Here is a 20,653-nt window from a genome sequence, read left to right on the forward strand (position 1 = left end):
TAAAATTTCTGTTTTAAATGTCCTTTCCACGTTCTGGTGTGTTCAACACATAACTTTTCTTAATACAAGTTGAATATTAAGTCAAGATCTCAGTGCACCAGCATTGCAAACCACAAAATAAATATAGCCTGCCGCCACATTTTATGTAATGGCTTAGAATCCTGGAGTCTCACAGCAGGGACAAATTATCTGCATCACTGAAACTGCCTACCACAGGAAGACACAAGACACAAAAGAATCGCATCTTGCGGTTACACTTCAGATGCCGCGGATGGACGGTCATTAGATCACATTAGCAGACACTTGCAACAGCAAGCTTCATGAGTGCCTTAACCATTATCCAAAAACCCTGCATTTTGTAACATTTTATATTTCCTCGCAAATCAAAAAATTGCAGATGCTGGAAATACAAAATAAGAACAGAAAATGCTGGAAACACCCAGGTCAGGCAGCGTCTGTGGACACAGTTAACGTTTCAGGTCCTGGACCCTTCCTCGGAACTGGGAAAGAGATACAGACAATTTAGTTTTCAGATGCAAAGAAGGTAGGGCAGAGATGGACAGGACAAAGGGAATATCTCTGAGGTGGGACCAAATTGATGTTGGTTTATTATTGTCACTTGTACTGAGGTACAGTGGAAAAACTCAGTGTGACTTATCCACTGGTTAAAAATGTGGCTAGCCAATGAAAGAAGTTGAAGAACGTAGCACCACTCCCCCTTTGGCCACACGCCAGTTGGTCAATGAGTGGGGCAGTTAAAATGAGTGTGTTCACTGATCTTCTCTGTCCTTGGGAAGCCAGGAGCCTGGTTAGCCATGCTTTGGGAAACTGTGGAGAGCTGTCGGCTATTGCCAGAGTGGACCAGAGGTTTGTGGTGTAGACCATTGAGCATCTGTACATTGGAGATCAGGAGTACTAAACCTGCAGTGCTGGCATGTTCTACTTGGCTTCCAAAATTTCACTCTATTGATGTCAGTGGAATTTTGGAAGTGAGCCAAGGTGCACATAGGCACGAACTTATTACACATTTAATGTTGGCTTCCCAAGAATTAATTTCTCCCTAATATCACCCATACTGTTACAATAGTCTCAATAGGGGTGTAACAGTGCTGGTGGAGAGAGGTTGGTAAAGTCTACACTTGTCCTCTTGACTTCAGTTGACAGATGTTGGGGGCAGGGAGATTCCCCCTTATTTAAACAGAGGTTGGTTATATTCATTGTTTAAGGGGGGATCCCTCTTTCTAAACCACCCCACTCTCCAAACACAGCTGCTCACTCTCTCCAGGGTGAGACAGCTCCCTTTGCCATTGCCCCAGTTGCCACTGTTCACTCATTATAGAGATGCTCTTGAAGAATATTAAACCTGAAGAATATTAAACCAGAAGAATGTAAACCCAAGCCCAAAGATCAAGCAGTGAGAGATGTAACTCCCAGTCAAAGGAGCCCCAAGATGTCTGTGCTGCCTTATAGTCCACCGTAATTGGCACCTGTGAAGACTCTTAGTGCCTCCATTGGAAAACCACCACAACTGGTTTGATGGGAATGAGTTGCACATCTAAGAATTAATAAGTCGTAAACTTTAGGTATTCTTGGATTGGAAACAGCATCACACTTTGAAGGAGGTGAAAACAACTATTTGAAAGCTGAGGTCCAACAAAACACTCGTGACCTAAAGCATAGATGGTGATAGCCAGGAGATCCAGCATCAGGCCAAAAACCATGACAAGAAGGGACTCTTCAGCATTGTTGGGATTAGCCACGGCCCAAATATCCAAGATCCCACCTGGCTAAAAGAGGAGAACAGCAGCTAGTGCTCTGTTCAGAGAACTTTGAAGACCTTCTCTCCCAAGGTTCTTGCCTTCATGCTAGTGTCCTCCCAGTGGTATAAGAGCTGTTCCCAAAACCACAGTGCAGATTCTGACCTTGGAGTGCAAAGGAACAGCATCAACATGATCTTTTGCAACCTCTGAAAAAAGCTTTTGACTCCCATTAAGCAAGTGGAAAAAATGGTGCATTTTCTCAATCCCAATATGGGATCAAGCATCAAACCTTTTCCATTCTCCCCACTGTGATTCTGCACCTCATCTTCACCTTGCCCACTGCTGTGGTGGAGTTAATCTGCTGGATAAATGGGGAAACTATTCAACCTTCACCTCCACCTTAGAACCAAGGTACAGTCGCAGACACTGAGTAACCGTACGCTGGCAATGCTTGATTTTGCGCAGACTCAGAGGAAACGGGAATCAAATTGAATTAGGATCCTGGTGCAGGGTTTTGACCTGAAATGTCAACAGTTCCTTCCCCAACCCCCCACCACAGATGCTGTTAGACCCCTGAGTTCCCCCAGCAGTTTGTTGCTCTACATTCCAGCATCTGCAGTCACTTGTGTCTCCATCGAACAGATTGTGTTCTCTTTTGGGAATTGAACCATAGAACCATACAGCACAAAACAGGCCCTTCGGCCCACCGTGTCGTGCCGTCCATCAGACCACCCTCACACTACCTAACCCCTTCCTCCCGCATATCCCTCTATCTCACGTTCCTCCATATGCCTATCCAACAAGCTCTTGAACCTGTTCAATGTATCTGCCTCCACCACCACCCCAGGCAGTGCATTCCATGCACCAACCACTCTTTGGGTGAAAAACCTCCCTCTGACATCTCCCCTGAACCTCCCACCCATAACCTTAAAGCCATGACCTCTCGTCTTGAGCATTGGTGCCCTGGGAAGGAGGCGCTGACTGTCTACTCTATCTATTCCTCTCAATATTTTATATACCTCTATCATGTCTCCTCTCATCCTCCTCCTTTCCAGTGAATAAAGCCCTAGCACCTTAAGCCTCTCCTCATATTCAATACTCTCCAATCCAGGCAGCATCCTGGTAAATCTCCTCTGCACCCTCTCCAACGCCTCCACATCCTTCCTATAATGAGGCGACCAGAACTGAACACAGTACTCTAAGTGTGGCCTAACTAGAGTTTTGTAAAGCTGCATCATAACCTCGCGGCTCTTAAACTGAATCCCGCGACTTATGAAAGCCAACATCCCATTGGCCTTCTTAACTGCTCTTTCCACCTGTGAGGCAACTTTCAATGAAATGTGAATATGAACCCCCAGATCCCTCTGCTCCTCCACACTGCCAAGTACCTTGCCGTTTACCCTGTACTCTGCCCTGGAGTTTGTCCTTCCAAAGTGTACCACCTCACACTTCTCCGGATTGAACTCCATCTGCCACTTGTCAGCCCAGCTCTGCATCCTATCAATATCCCTCTGTAAGCTCTGACAGCCCTCCACACTATCCACAACACCGCCTATCTTAGTGTCGTCCGCAAACTTACTAACCCAGCCCTCCACCCCCTCATCTAAGTCATCTATAAATATCACAAAAAGTAGAGGTCCCAGAACTGATCCCTGCGGGACACCACTAGTCACTGCCTTCCAATCCGAGGGCACTCCTTCCACCAAAACCCTCTGCTTTCTACATGCAAGCCAATTCCTAATCCACACAGCCAAACTTCCTTGGATCCCTTGGCCTCTGACCTTCTGAAGAAGCCTATCATGAGGAACCTTATCAAATGCCTTACTAAAATCCATGTAAACCACATCCACCACACTGCCCTCATCAATCTTCCTGGTCACCTCCTCAAAGAACTCTATCAGGCTTGTGAGGCAAGATCTTCCCTTCACAAAGCCATGCTGGCTGTCCCTAATCAGTCCATGATTCTCAAGGTGTTCATAAATCCTATCCCTTAGAATCCTTAGAAAACGTAAATTTGCACTACTAAGGAATTGGTGTGCATTCATCAGAATAATACAAGGCCTTAAAGGGTTAAGCATGTCACATGCTTTGTTTTGCCTGGATATTTTGTTGTTTTTGGGTGATTTAGCTGAGCTGTTTAAGGTTATAGAGATCTTAGCAGTGTGTAGGAAGTTATGTCCCTGATCAGAAATCTGGAACACAGGAATATAATACTAAAATTAGCTGTCATTTATTGGTATTGGTTTATTATTGTCACTTCTACCGAGGTACAGTCAAAAAATTGTCTTGCATACCGTTCGTACAGTTCATTACACAGTGCAGATACATTGAGTTAGTACAGAGTGCATTGAGGTAGTACAGGTAAAAACAATAACAGTACAGGGTAAAGTGTCACAGCTACAGCTACAGGGAAGTGCATTGCAAATGACAGTTAAGCAGCAGTTAAAACCAGATTATACTTTTTTGTTTGTGTAACATGTTGCTGATAGCAAGGTTGTGGGACGTAACCAATGGGTCAGACTGCATAAGCAGAAAAAGAAAAAATAACCAAGCCAAAGTGATGACAAGCAGAAATAGCCAGTTCTGATACAGTCAGATGTCGGCCACATTAACTTATAGGGTCTCACCCTATCGGAGATCCTCCCTTCATTCTACCCATTCCCCCTCTGCCTCCACTTTCTTTGCTACTGAAAACTAACTTGTTTTCTCTTTCCACAAACGCTGCCTGACCGGAGTGTTTTCACCATTTTCCCCTTTTGTCTGTATTCTCACTCCCTAACTGCTGCTTGTATCCCATCAACTTCTATTTATCCCCATGACAACCCTGGACACACCCTACCTAACATGGTTTTTGTCTCATCTATCCTTTCCCGTCTTCTCTGAAACTTAAAACTAACTTGATTTTTTTCCTCTTTTCTGATGAAGAGTCTTTGACCTGAAACGTTAATTCTGTTTCTCTTTCCATTGATGCTGCCAGACCTACTGAATGTTTTCAGCATTTTCCACATTTAATGCCAAACAAGTTGCAACAAGCTTACAGGACAAAATAAATAGGATCTTGCAAGGCATTAATGCATCTTGAAGTTTTATTGACCTGAATTTGCTCTCAACTACATTAAAATGCCAAGCGTTGTTACTGCCTTGTTACCCATTCGTAAGTTCTTCTCCCTTTTATGTTAGAGGTTACACATTTTACAGAGTAAACTGTGATCAAAACTGTTTTCCCAAATTGAATTAATAATAAAAACTTCACAACAGAACATGGTTTCTGAAGAGAATTCAAAGGCAAGCATAAATATTTGTGAATGGTTAGGGTATAAACAGACAATAAATACATATACATCAGAGTTTAGACTTTATTACTAAATTGCAAATACTCACCAATGGATTATCAAAGATCTCCCACAGATCACCATGCAAGCGTGAAGCGTTGTAACCTTCTGTTGGGAGAAGCCTTCCAAATTCATGCTGGTTGCTAACATACATGAAAACCCCCTAAATGTTAAAATTTTAAAAATTACTACTTGAAAATTATTACTAAAAATCCTGCCTCATTTAAAAAAAAATCTGCCTGTTGAATGAGTATTGCATTCCAACGATTCAAAGTTGGTGGTAACAGACCTACTTAGTAAAACAGCACAGAAATTAATAATTTCTTTTACTTCACTTTTTTTTGCAACTTCGATCAGTGGAATTTCCCATGCCACCTCCCCAAGCTTGCACTGTGAACCAGTTCTAGACAGGACACTGCTGTAGAGGCAAGATGTCAGCATTGTCAGACTCTTAAGCGCACCTTAAAGTTTCCTTACACCATTAACTCTGGATCTTGATCCACCCTTAAGCGAACTGTGTAAGCTGTTAAGCCCCTCCTTCACATGAGAATGCCTAGGTGATTGTTGTCCTAGTAATACTTGAAGCACTGGAAATATTCCTCTGTGCACACAGTGTCATTTCATGCAAAGTACACTCTAAATGGATCTCTCCAGATATTCTTCAAGGAGTTTGATCCTGAAGATGTTGCTTTAAAGCAGAAAATTCCCATTCCAAACTCATAACACCTGGAAATAGATAAGGTTATTTTGAGTTGTAAACATGGAAAAGTCACAAAGCAATTAGACAGCGAGAAAAACTTTAAATGAAAGGAGATGCAGATCACTGGTTCTACAAAACAGAGAACAGGTTCTGACCTTCTTAACTTGCCCTTTTTAACTATGTGATTTGACAACCACACGACTTAAATTGAAGCGCTCTGAAAACTAGCACCTATATACAAACCAAAGTATTTCAGAGCTAGATAACTCATGAGGAATTCTAACTTTTATAAAGAGTATGAAATATGGATTAAATCCAAAAATAAACTCAACATCCAGGATTTTCGAGATTTACAAAATCTTATTCTGTGTACTTGCTCTCAGTGCAACCATTAAGAGTGCTTTATAATCTCTGGGAAATAAAATGCAAAAGCTCCATTTAACAGGAGGCTGCAAGTTTCAATTTCACAGAGGTGGGGTTTTTAAAAACATGCCTGATTCATTTGGTCACGTTTCGCAGGCTTTGGTCCATTTAACTGGTTCAGTTATCACTTCTATCCATTAACCCGGCAACAATGTTGACAGTGCCATTTATTGCCCAGAGGCCTGCACCTGCAATGCTAAGCAGAAGAATCTTCTGTGTATGAAATCTCTGGAAAGGTGAAAATGAACATATTGATCCATGATGATTTTGGAAGTGAAAGAATTGAGGAGACAATGCAAACCCATTTCATATAAAGCCAGATTTAATGGATCCATGAAGAGACTAGTTACATAGAGCCAGATCTGATAGGTGGGCCACATTATCTGCATGCTGGACACCAGATCCCTGAAACAAGTACTCTATTCTGAGCTCCATCACAGTGAGATTTCCAGGAGAGCAGAGGAAATGTTTCAAGGATGGTCTCAAAGCCTCCTTGAAAAGATGGAACATCCTCACTGTCTGTTGGAATACTTACCCTGTGAATGATCAAAATAGAGGATGATGATTCAGGAAGGTAATAAGCGTCTTGAGTCTTCAATAGGAGTACGTGGAGGATGTGAAAATGGCAGCAGTAATGTAGAACCTCCCAAACAACTCCCTACCTACCCCTCCTGGAAACTCCTCTCCCACATATGGCAGAGTCTGCAGATCCAACATAGGACTCTTCAGCCACTTCAGAGCTAAGGAGTAAGCATGTCATCCTTGACTCCAAAGAAATGCCTATAACAACAACTAACCTTAGTTCCGTCAAAGGCTGGTTTACATGGTATAGAAAGTAACCGTGATAGCTAACACAATGTTATCTTTTGGTGCTAGGCACATTGAATACACAAGTAGGGAGATTACATTTCAGTTATATAGGGCATTGGTGAGACCACTCCAGAGTAGTGCATTGGAAGTGGTTCAGGGAAGGCTTGCTAGACTAATACCTGAAATGGCAGGTTGCCTTACGTGGAAAGGTTAGACAGGCTAGGCTTGCATCCTCTAGAGTTTAGAAAATTGACAGTGGACTTGATTGAAACACACAAGATCCTGAGGGGTTCTAAAAGAATGGTCTTGGAGAGGACATTTCTTCTTGCTGGATAATCAAGAACTAGGAGTACCTGTTTAAAATCTACATATTTAAGACAGAAATGACACTTGTTTTCTTTCTGCAGGTTGTAAATCTTTGAAACTGTCTTCTTCAAAGGGTGGTGGGAACAGAATATTGGAAAACTTATAAGTGAAGGCAGGTAGATTCTTGATAAGCAAGGTGGTGAAAGGTTACTGAGGGTGGGGGAGAATTGGGGTCATAATCAGATCAGCCATGACCTTATTGAATGCAGGGCAGGACTTAGAGGCCTATTCCTGCTCCTAATTTGCATGTTTGTAGGGGTGCACTTGCAGAAGTCTCCTCACAAACAGCCAGGTATCACCCTCTGCACTTGCACCAATCCTATCTTTATTTAAATTTCACTGACCTGGGCTTTTTCCAAATACTCTGGCTGATTTTTGTTTTGTCTATTAAAATAGGGGGAAATTGGAGAAGTGTGATGTTTGGGCTGTGGAATCTAAGGCTGGCAGGTACTATAGAACACTACAGCACAGAAAAACAGGCCAATCGACCCTTCTAGTCTGTGCTGAAATGTTATCCCGCTAGTCCCATTTACCTGCACCCAGTCCACAACCCTCCAGACCACTCCCGTCCATGTATCTATCCAATTTATTCTTAAAACTCAAGAGTGAGCCCACATTTACTATATCAGATGGCAGCCCGTTCCACACTCCCACCACTCTTTGAGTGAAGAAGTTTCCCCTAATGTTCCCCCTAAACCTTTCCCCTTTCACCCTAAAGCCATGTCCTCTCGTACTTATCTCTCCTAATCTAGGTGGAAAGAGCCTATTCGCATTAACTCTGTCTATACCCCTCATAATCTTGTAAACCTCTATCAAATCTCCCCTCATTCTTCTGCACTCCAAAGAATAAAGTCCTAACCTGTTCAATCTTTCCCTGTAACTCAACTCCTGAAGACCCGGCAACATCCTAGTAAATCTCCTCTGCACTCTTTCAATCTTACTGATATCCTTCCTATAGTTAGGTGACCAGAACTGCACACAATACTCCAAATTTGGCCTCACCAATGTCTTATACAACCTCACCATAACATCCCAACTCCTGTACTCAATACTTTGAATTATGAGTGCCAGGATGCCAAAAGCCTTCTTTACAACCCTGTCTACCTGCGAAGCCACTTTCACGGAATTATGTATCTGAACTCCCAGATCCCTTTGTTCCTCCGCACTCCTCAGTGCCCTACCATTTACTGTGTATGTCCTACCTTGATTTGTCCTTCCAAAATGCAACACCTCACACTTGTCTGCATTAAATTCCATCTGCCATTTCCTGGCCCATTCTTCCAGTTGGTTCAGATCCCTCTGCAAGCTTTGAAAGCCTTCCTCGCTGTCCACAACGCCTCCAATCTTAGTGTCATCAGCAAACTTGCTGATCCAATTTACTATATTATCATCTAGATCATTGATATAGACTACAAGTAACAATGCCCCAGCACAGATCCCTGAGGCACACCACTAGTCACAGGCCTCCAGTCTGAGAAACAATCGTCCACTACCACTCTCTGTCTTCTCCCACACAGCCAATTTCAAATCCAGTTTACAACCTCTCCATGGATACCTAGTGTCTGAACCTTCTGAACTAACCTCCCATGTGGGACCTTGTCAAAGGCCTTACTAAAGTCCACGTAGACAACATCCACAGCCTTTCCTTCTTCTACTTTCTTGGTAACCTCCTCGAAAAACTCTGCAAGGTTTGTTAAACACGATCTACCACGCACAAAGCCATGCTGACTATTCTTAATCAGCCCTTGGTTGTCCAAATACTTGTACATCCGATCTCTCAGAACACCTTCCAACGGTATTGCAAAGCTCAATCACTACATCTATACGAAGAATGACAATGCATCCACTCTGCATCTATTGTGCTAGCTTCCAGATAGTCTTTTCATTCTTCATTAGAAAAGCTAATCAAACAAGGGGCATATTAATGGATCACTAACAGCAGAGCACAATATTTTACCCATTTAAAGCACAGCTTGCAGTTATCTCGGTTGCACACAACTACAGGTTTATTTTCTTTCAAGTTCAATACTCACCCCAGGGAGCACCAGAGCTTGTGTCGTACAATCAACAAATTAGAAACGCTGGGGAATTTCAATCTGTGCGCTGCCCCCTCTCCCCTCTAGACAAACCCTCTCTCTGGTTCTATGGTTTCTACTTGTCATTTGATAAAGAAACAAACTTATCAATGTTCTGCAGCAAACAGGTAGAATACAAGTCAACCAGCTTTTGACTGCGCTATAAAAGTTCAAAACGAATAATTAAAAGGGTACACAAACTACAGAAGACAGCAACACTATGGTGGTTGCAGGGACAATTTGGTTAATCAGTGGCATTTGTCCATCTCTGCCTATAGGCAGTCCTGAAAAGAAAACTTGATAATTCCATACTGGGTGATCTAAATCAGTACAACAGGCATTCAGACACTTTTTCCTGCCACTTTTGCAACACTATTCCAGACATAACCAGACATAGGATCCAATAAATGGATGGTCATGGACTGTGTAACATCATTTCTTTCAACTTTAGAAAAATTAGTGTTTTCAACTTCTTAATTCCTTTTCCCCTGCCCTAAGCCTTTGGACAGTTACCGAACACCATGAGATAGAACAGACAACAGCACCTCATTAAAGCACTCTTGCATGTGCCTAGTCCCTTGAAAGTAGTCCAAGGCTACTGAGCTTTTGATATTAGAACCACCATATAGTTTAAATAAAAATCATTCTAGTTGTCATTGATATACGAAAACAGCATGTCATTTCCAATGGGAAATTATGAACTTTACTGCATTTTTTATTTCCCAAGTTCTTTCGTTGATAAGAAATAGAAAAATGAGACTTCAGCTCCTCCCATTTATTCTATGGGTTAATAGGATCAAGGATGATCTTCCAACAGCGCCATTTTCCTGTACTCTCACCACATTTCTTAATATCCAACAATATATAAACAAAATATACTGACATATGTCTACGGTCTGCCTGCAACTTAAGTACTTTCATCATTGCCTGTAAAGATACTGCATCTCATTTTATTTTACACAATACTAGCAGTCAAATTTACATGCAATAAACTGACATTTAAGAACACAATGCAATTAAAATTTTCACATGCAGGACAACCTAAACTTGACTTCAAGGATATACATACGCACACCCACATTCATAATGCAGCAGTGACTTCACTACCCATGTAATAGTGTGGTACCTACTTGCAAGATGAAGCAGTGCAGCATTTCCCTGCAAATTCAAAACATTTTTGAGATGAGAGTTGGTTTTCCATGTCACCTTGGTGTTCCCAAACTACAGGACAAATACTGAATCCCGACGTCCAAACACCACCTCACTGCATGTGTTACAAAATTTTTTTGCAATGATGCAACTTTTGTAATGTTTTGCCTTGTGTTCCTTGCAGACCTCCAATTTTGACCTACTAATGCATTCAAAATCTTCCTTGTTTATGGAATAGAGCAGAATATCCAGGAGTTCTCCACGTATCCCTTAAGTCTTTGGTGATGCCTGATGAGGACAGAATTCTGTTTGGTGGAGCACCTTCATAAGATCAACTCTAAGACAGTCATAAGAATTTGGTGTTCCTGTGGATTTCCTTATTATTAGATAAACCATGGTATCCAAGAATTCCCTGCTTCCAAAGTACCCCCTATAACACCTTTACAGGGCATTCTTCACCAACAAATTATAGAAGTATTCCAGAATTCCGTCCTCTTCACTATCAGTACAACAACACTGAAGTTCAACACCAGTTTAGATAAAGCATTTGGCGTAATCAGCACCCATTCCACCACCTTAAACACACACCACTGCCATCACTGCTCAATCATGACTGCAACATATACAAAATCTAAGATGCATTGCAGAAAGGCACCAAGACCTCAATGTTACCATCAAAACCTGTGACCTGCTTCATCTCGAAGGATAAAGACACTGCCATATGGGAACAAAGTCATCTCCAAGTCTCACAACAGCCTTATTTGGAAGTTGCCGTTTCTTCATGATTGCTGGGTTGAAATTTTGGGACTTCATATTTAACTGCTCTGCGGCAGTACCTTCAATATAGGGATCCAGAGTGGCACCTCTCCACTAGTTTGAGTGGAACAATACAAAGGCCTTCCCAGCAACATTTATATTCTCAGCTTGATTTTTATTTAAAGTTATTAGGGTCAGTAAAGATACAGTACATTCCCAATATTACTGACAGTGCATTGTCAAGGTTTTAAATATAAAGCACTGTACCAATCTACCCTATACCCCTTTGTGATACGACACTGTCCCAAGACTGCACTCTGTATTCTACTTATTGCATACAAACAGCTATACTCATCACTAATTTATCAAAGCGCAACAAAACAAGGCAGACGGAACCAAAAAGATGTCAACATCTGCCCCTTTACGCACTCTTATCACCTTGTACTTTCTGTTTGGATCAATTGTGTAGAGGTTATCCAATTCAATTAACAACCTTGTCTTTCTGTGCTCGTCTAATCAAGTATCCAGGTAACAACGGGTTTTTCAGTACATTGTGCAACTGATGCAAACAGAGAAGACACATACAATTACAGGGTTTAAGCAAATTCTTAGCACAGCAAATCCTACTGTTTGGGAAAAAAATCAAGATCACAAAAGATTCTTTTTTAATAAACAATGAAGGAAACAAACATAAACCTTTGGGGGCTTGAACATATGGCAACTGTCCGCAGTAGGCGGGTCTTTTTCTTTCTCTATTTTCTAAAACAAAAAATAAGCACTGGGTAAGAATCATCATCTTGTTCACACAAAACACCTGGAACACATCTTGAGGAAACAGACAGGACACCAGAACTTTACAGGACCGGTTTTAAACAGGTGTCACTCACAAAGCTTGCCTGGCTGAGGCCAGCAGGCACTTGCACAGCAAAGCTACATAGAACAAGTTACAGGCAACCTGCTAGTTGACACAAAAGATAACAGTCCAGCCCTTCAACCAACCAGTGCAACATAAACTCGGCTAGTTAGTAATGCAGGAATTTAGTTAATGGTGATCAACACAGACAGAGACAAGATTAATAAAGAAATGCATCGCATCATCAGCCACATGTCCCAACTGGCTCAGGAATACAGTGCAGACAGAATGAAACCAGTCGCTTCCGTGGGTCAAATCCGAAAAGGATAAAGATATAAATTGGCAAACAGTCAATGAAGGGACAATAGATACATCTTAAATAGAAACAAGAGCTTCGTGCCTGATAGAGTGCAGCACATTAACATTCAACAAGTGCCACATCAATGGTAGAACAGTACTTGCCAACTCTCTTGATTTGAGGTCAGAAGGCTTTTCTCTCACCTATTTGCTTATGAATGAAAATGTTGAAATCTACACATTTTAATTTTGATTTTAAAATAGCAATACACAGATAGCAAACAAGATTTTTTTAAATAAAAAAAACAGTATGAATGCACATTGAAGAAAAAGATAATTGCCCTATGCAACACTTTGGTGATTTTCCCTCAAGAATCACTGGACTTGGAACAAGCTGTCCTCTTCCCTCCACTGGGAAGGGGATGCACACCTTTGTCCTCTTCAAATCCTTGAGCTAGCTGGAGTGAATAATATGCATACCAATACAAGCTCATACACCAAATACACATATTGTAAGTATTTTGCTTCTTTAAAATAAGTTATTTTTGTTACAATCCACACTCCCTTTTGACTGACTCAAATAAACAGAAAAGTTGGCAAGTTTTAATATTGTTCTGTCCTTTGACAAATATGGATACTGTGTTACAATGAAAATAAAATGCAGGATTTAACATTTACGTTTCTTCATTCAGTAGATTTTTCATAACACGATTTCATAATATTCAACCAAGTAATGAAAGAATATATATACTTCAATAATCATACTTGGATGGAGAATCTGTGTTTTTAATACAGGACACTATAAATTGAGAAGTTTATGCACTGAAGCATGCACTTTGTGGTACCTACCAAATTCTAATTTGAGGCCATTCCACTGCATTACTTACATTGTTATATCATTAAGGCCTGTTTTTAATTCAATTCATGTATTCATTTAATAAAGTCAATTTACTATCGCCTCAAAATTGATGTTCTAAAAAAAGGTTTTATTTATAAATTCTTTAGGGTTTATTGTAACTGTAAATAGGGTTTATTCATGATCAATTGTAGCACAACTGATCCGCAAACACAAATTTGTATAAGAATCCTTTTTTGCAAATATTAATCACTTACCTGTTCCCTGAGATTTCTGCAGAGTGACATATCAGAATCCATCCTATCCTGATTAAAGTAGTTCTTTTCCTTTAAATCTGTTCTTAAGACCTCACCTTTAATAAGGTACACATGAGCTATGTATGGGACATTCCACACTCCTCTACAAAGAAACATGAAAATTCAATACCACTTGTCAACAAACAAAGTGAAATGTATAGCTGGTGTATAGCAAAAATAAAACAACATTTAAAAATGTTCTTAAAAATGAAGTTATTTGGTCAAAATGTTCCTTTAACAGCATACTTTCTAGTTATTACAGAGAGGAAAATATAAATTCCACTGGCAGCACATACTTGCTGTGAAGGAAGGTATCTTGTAATAAGTATGGGGCTCCTCTAAGATTATAGAACCTGCTCTGGAGGACTTGTGGCATTAGCACTAAGGAGCCCCATGATGTGTGAAAAGCTCAGGCATGTTATTTTACACTTGGTAATGCATTGTTATTAAGCCATACAATTTCCTTTCTTAAACATGGATGAAATCATTAATTTGCAATGCACTGTAGGGAGGATGAGTATGGTGAGATATAGAAAATGAGTTTCTAAAACTTGCTATATTTGGAAAAAGAAAGATTACCCTTAATCTAGCATTGGGCTTGAGTGTCTGCAGTACAGAGATTCCGAGCCTTAATTTTTTTGTTATGCTGCTTCTTCAAAGTTAACCATGAACTCTCTCCCAACAATACCCAAAATGCCTGACTATCTCCAAGTGTGACTCTCCTGAAAAATGTGTGAGGGCAAAGGATTTAAAGGAGCAATGCTCCATCATAGTGGGGTGGACAATGTGCCTTGTCAGTGACATCCATATCCTAAGCAGGAATTTTTGAAGTGTTATTCCTCACATATAGGGTCAGTATGGATTCTGTACCATCTTAATATGGTGCTGGGATGAGAGAAGATACTTTAAGATACCGCCTGACATGGTGGAACAGCACAAATAGGGAATGGATATCAGGTCTATCATAGCTAAAGTTGCTGCATTCAGCACAAAAGGTGGGGGATGGATCCTACGGCAACCACATGATACAATTTCACAAGTAACTCATCTACTTGTGGTAAACTTCAAACTTTTATTTGTTTGAAAAGAAGGACTTTTCATGCTTTTCTGTACCGAGTCAAGCTGCAGGACCAACACTTCCAGTTAATTGTTCCTTGTGTCAACTCTTGTAATCATACAACCCTGGTAGATGGCTCCTTGGACCAACTTTCCGAAGTTTCTCAGTGGTCTGTATTTCATTTATATTTATCATGTCTTCATAGCACCAATTAAGAATGAGCAACATTATAGATATTATAAGGCGAGGAATGGAAATGAATAAAACTCACACTCTGCTTCCTTCGACAATATCAACATAATCCTCAGAGCGTGCATAGAAACCATCGGGACTCAACGCACCCCAGAAATTGGACCATAACCTTTTGTACTGGCTAACCATTGGTGCAATTATCCTCCTGTTGGGATCAGACACAGAATGCATTCAGTTTTTAAAAAAATTCTTTTTGACCATCATTCCATGCCCCAGAATAATGTTCTGCTTTATAATAAAAAAAATGATACATACTATAATGAGATTGTGTTAAAATAAATCCATGGAAATTCACTTCAAGTAATGGTCTGAATGTTACAATCAGTGGGTAAGCAGAATAATTACGTCACAGCTAAGCAGTAGATGGCTAAGTGAGAATACCTCAACATTTAGAACACAGAACATTACAGCACAGTACAAGCCCTTTGACCCACAATGTTGTGCCAACATTTTATCCTACTCTAAGATCCAGCTAACCCTTCCCTCCCACATGGCCCCCTATTTTTCTATCATTCATGTGTCTATCTAAGAGTCTGTTAAATGTCCCTAATGTATCTGCCCTCACAACCTCTGCTGGCAGTGCGTTCCATGCACCCACCACTCTCTGTGTAAAAAAAACTTACCCCTGACATCCCCCTTATACCTTCTTCCAATCACCTTAAAATCATGTCCCCTCCTGTTAGCCATTGTCGCACAGGGAAAAAGTCTCTGACTGTCCACTCGATCTATGCCTCTTATCATCTTGTACACCTCTATCAAGTCCCCTCTTATCCTCCTTCTCTCCAAAGAGAAAAACCCTAGCTCACTCAACCTATTCTCATAAGACATGCTCTGCAACATCACCTCGTGGCTCTTGAACTCAATACCCCGACTAACGAAGGCCAACACTCCATACGCTTTCTTAACAACCCTATCGACCTGCGTGGCAACCTTGAGGGATCTATGGCTGTGGACCCCAAGATCCCTCTGTTCCTCCACATTGCTAAGAGTCCTGCCATTAACCTTGTATTCTGCCTTCGAATTCTATCTCCCAAAGTGTATCACTTCACACTAATCTGGGTTGAACTCCATCTGCCACTTCTCAGCCCAGCTCTGCATTCTATCAATATCCTGTTGTAATCTACAGCAACCTTCTACACTATCCACAACACCACCAACCTTTGTATCATCAGCAAACTTAATAACCTACCCTTCCACATCTTCATCCAAGTCATTTATAAAAATCACAAACAGCAGGGGTCCCAGAACAGATCCCTGCAGAACACCACTGGTCACTGACCTCCAGGCAGAATACGTTCCATCTACCACCATCCTCTGTCTTCTATGGGCGAGCCAATTCTGAATCCACACAGCTAAGTTTCCCTGGATCCCATGCCTCCTGACTTTCTGAATAAGCCTTCCATGAGGAACCTTATCAAACGCCTTACTGAAATCCATGTAGACCACATCCACTGCTCTACCTTCATCAATGTGCTTTGTCACATCCTCAAAGAATTCAATCAGGCTTGTGAGGCACGACCTGCCCCTCACAAAGCCATGCTGACTGTCCCTAATCAGCCCATGCTTCTCTAAATGCCCATAAATCCTATCGCTAAGATTCTTCTCCAGTAATTTGCCCACCACTGAAGTAAGACTCAACTGGTCTGTAATTCCCAGGGTTATCCCTACTTGCTTTCTTAAACAAAGGAACAACATTTGCCGCCCTCCAATCGTTTGGCACTACTCCCGTGGCCAGTGAGGACGCAAAGGTCGTCACCAAAGGCGCAGCAATCTCTTCCCTAGCTTCCCGTAATAACCTTGGATATATCCCGTCTGGCCCCATGGCTTATCTATCCTAATGTTTTTCAATATTTCTAGCATATCCTCTTTCCTCACATCGACATGCCCTAACATAGCAGTCTGTTGTACACTATCCTTACAAACGTCAAGGTCTCTCTCCCTGGTGAATACTGAAGCAAGGTATTCAGTAAGGACCTCCCCTACCTCTTCTGACCCCAGGAACATGTTTCCTCTTTTATCCCTGATTGGTCCTACCCTCACTCTAGTCATCCTCTTATTGTTCACATACATGTAGAATGCCTTAGGATTTTCCTTGATCCTACTTGCCAAGGACTTCTCATTTCCCCTTCTAGCTCTCCTAAGTCCATTCTTAAGCTCCCTCCTGGCTACCTTGTAACTCTCCAGAGCCCTGTCTGATCCATGCTTTCTAAACCTCAGGTAAGCTTCTTTCTTCCTCTTGACAAGATATTCTACATCTCGTGTCAACCATTGTTCCTTCACTCCATCATCCTTATCCTGCCTCAATGGGACGAACTTATCCAGAGCCCCATGCAAGTATTCCTTAAACAACCTCCACATTTCCGCTGTACACTTCCCAAGAACATCTGTTCCCAAATTTACGCTCCCAAGTTCCTGCCTAATAGCATCATAATTCCCCCTCCCCCAATTAAATACCTTCCCATATTGTCTGCTCCTATCCCTCTCCAAGGCTATAGTAAAGGTCAAGGAGTTATGGTCACTATCTCCAAAATGCTCTCCCGCCAAGAGATCTGAAACCTGATCAGGCTCATTGCCTAGTACCAGGTCCAGTATGGCCGCTCCTCTAGTTGGCCTGTCCACATACTGTGTCAGGAATCCTTCCTGTACACACCAAACAAACTTCGTCCCATCTATCCCCTTAACACCAAGGAGGTGCCAATCAATATTAGGGAAGTTGAAATCACCCATGACAACAACCCTGTTATTTTTGCACCTCTCCAAAATCTGCCTCCCAATCTGCTCCTCAGCATCTCTGCTGCTATTGGGGGGGGGGGGGGGGGTCTGTAGAATACTCCCAATAGAGTGATCGCTCCCTTCCTGTTTCTGACTTCCACCCACAATGACTCAGTGGACGATTCCTCCAGGACATCCTCCTTTCCTATAGCTGTCACACTGTTCTTGATCAGCAAAGCCACTCCCCCACCTCTTTTACCTCTGCCCCTGTCCCTTTTGAAACATCTAAACCCCGGAATATCCAGCAGCCATTCCTGCCCTTGTGACAGCCAAGTCTCTGTAATGGCCACCACATCATAGTTCCATGTACTTACCCATGCTCTAAGTTCATCAGCCTTGTTCCTGATACTTCTCATATTAAAGTAGACATTTCAGCCCATCCAACTGACTGCAATTTTGCCATTTCAACTGCCTATCCTTCCTCACAGTCTTTCTACACTCTGCATCTACTTGTACAGTAAATGAACCAAGCTCTGACCAATCACTCTGGTTCCCATCCCCCTGCCAAACTAGTTTAAACCCTCCCCAACAGTTCTAGCAAACCTAGTTCCAGCAAACCTAGTTCCAAGTTCTAGCAAAAAGGTTCAGCATCAGCTTTCCAACAGTGATACCCTGGTTACTGGAGTTAAATGATCATGGATTTAGGTCCCACTCCAGAGGCATGTAGCCATTATCCGCACTGTTACTTGACTGTAGTTGAAGTGCCATTCTGAAGGACAAGACAATAAATGTAGGCTGTAACAGCTCACGGCCTGTCATGGAAGGCAAAGGTCCCAGGTCACCAGTCACGAGACAGTTGTCTCAGTGTCCTTGCCTAAAGTCTGTGGTTCCTTTCAGAACTTTCATTAAAGAGTGCTTTAAAAATTAGCAGTTTTAGTGTGAAAATTAAGGCGCACTGTTTAGGCGACATTGCTGTGTACTGATGGTAACATCCTAAGGCCAGGATGATCCTCACAATGACATGTGAGGAATGTGGATTGGGGAAGTAATATGCACAGTTCACTAAAAGTGAAAGGACAGGTTGAGAAGGTGGTTAAAAGAGCATATTGGATCCTGGGATTTATGGAGTGCAAGAGCAACCAAGTTATAATAAACCTTTATAAAACCCTAGTTCCTCCATAAATGGATTTGCACAGTTCTGCGCACCACACTTGAGGAGATCTGTAAAGGGTTCAGAGAGAGAGAGTGTAGAAGGTATTTACTAAAATGATTCCAGGGATGAGAGACTAATGTTACACGGACAGACTGGAGATGCTGGGTTGTGCTCCTTGGAAAAGAGCAGGTTGCAAGGAGATCTAATAGCTTCCACGACCGCTCAAGGTGAGGAGGTCCTCAATACCACCCTGAATGCTCAAGTCCATGCATTGAAAGCACATTAAAAGCCTCGAGTAAATGGCAGAGGTAGTACACCACCTCACAAACTACCCATTAACCTGCCTCACCAGTCTCTTGCCCCATCTGTCGGGGAGTCTGTGGTTTCATTATTGGCTTCATGAACCACCTCAGAAACTCACAAAACCAGAGTAGTAGCAACTCATCCTTGATCCTGAGGGACTGGATCCAAGAAGATTTAAAATCATGAAAAATATAGACTGAGGAACTAGAGAAACTGTTTCCTTTTGTTAAAGGGTCAAGAACCAGGGAAAAACAACCAAAAAATTAATCCAAGGAAAGAACATTTTTGTTAAAAAAAAAGTGACAGAAATATACTGAGTATGAAATGCACTGCTGGGGAGGCAGATTCAATTTAGCATTCAAAAGGGAGTTGGTAAAACATCAAAAAAGGCTATGAAGAGAGATTGGGGAAGTCAGACTAGCTGGGTCACTGATACATAAATCTGACATGCACTTAATGAGCAGAATGTCCTCTTTCCATGCTGTAACCTATCTGGGAAAGATGCTAGATAAATGCTTCCTCTTTCTCTATGATCTTCTACACTCACAAGTATAATACCCACACACCTCAAAACACACATACACATGCACACACAATGTTGCTGGTTCCTTTTAAACTCTTCTCTAACAGGTTTTCCTTTGCCTGGGTGAAACACCTTAGCACAATTTCCTGTATCAAAAAGATTTGTATAAATGTATTTTGATGGTCCTGCTTTGGCGCTTTAATGTACTGTTTGGTATTAAATGGCACTGACTCCTGAAAAAAAAGCTATGGAAACCTGCTGGTAATCAGTCTTCAGTGTAGATGAAAGTGTTGGAGTAAAACTGAGTACAGCAAGCTCTTGAGCTTTACACAGGAATGTGCAATGTGGTTAATTTCAATATTTTTTTATGCCAGAGACAAGTTTTAGTCTGACTAATTCAAAACAGCTTGTATACAAGCTATTGTGGTAAATCCAGTTCGAAAGCCAACATGCTGCTTTAAATTTCATGTTTTTACAATGGAGGTTTATTGTACCTCTGGTAGTTTAAATTAAATCAACGTTGAAAAACCCAAAAGTAAAATCCTGCAGATGCTGAAAATCTGAAATAAAATCAGAACCTGCTGGAAAGACTCAGCAGATCAAACAGCAACTGCAGAGGGAGAAACAGAGGTAATGTTTCAGATTGGTGACCTTTCATCAGAACTGGGATAAGTTAGAAAATTTGCAGAGAAAGGAGCAAGTGGAAAGAAAAAAAAGAGGCAGCCTGTAAAATGGAGACCAGGATTTAATTACCCTTCCTCCAGACATCCTTCACCAGCCTCTCAGCTGGTACCACTATGTCAATCAGTTTCTTCTGGCCTCCTTCCTGTCACAGACCTTTTGTTCTCTTCATTGCCCCATGTTAAATTCTTTGATGGCTTTATCACACAGTCTTTTTCCCAGGGAAAGGGAACCAACAACTAGAGGGCACAGATTTAAGGTGAAAGGCGACGGATTTAAAAGGGACCTGAGAAGAAACT

The 20,653-nt window shown here is 41.5% G+C and overlaps 1 protein-coding gene across 1 annotated transcript in view; it reads right to left on the reverse strand.

Annotated features, from left to right (window-relative positions):
• Positions 1–20,653, reverse strand: part of plod2 (procollagen-lysine, 2-oxoglutarate 5-dioxygenase 2) — a 122,054-nt gene that overhangs the window by 14,114 nt on the left and 87,287 nt on the right. The window contains 4 exon segments of the mRNA XM_052017689.1: positions 5,142–5,255; positions 12,068–12,130; positions 13,635–13,776; positions 15,002–15,127. Of these exon segments, the coding sequence (XP_051873649.1) occupies positions 5,142–5,255; positions 12,068–12,130; positions 13,635–13,776; positions 15,002–15,127 (445 nt within the window).

Source organism: Pristis pectinata, chromosome 6 (assembly GCF_009764475.1).
Source record: "Pristis pectinata isolate sPriPec2 chromosome 6, sPriPec2.1.pri, whole genome shotgun sequence".
Classification (NCBI taxonomy): domain Eukaryota; kingdom Metazoa; phylum Chordata; class Chondrichthyes; order Rhinopristiformes; family Pristidae; genus Pristis; species Pristis pectinata.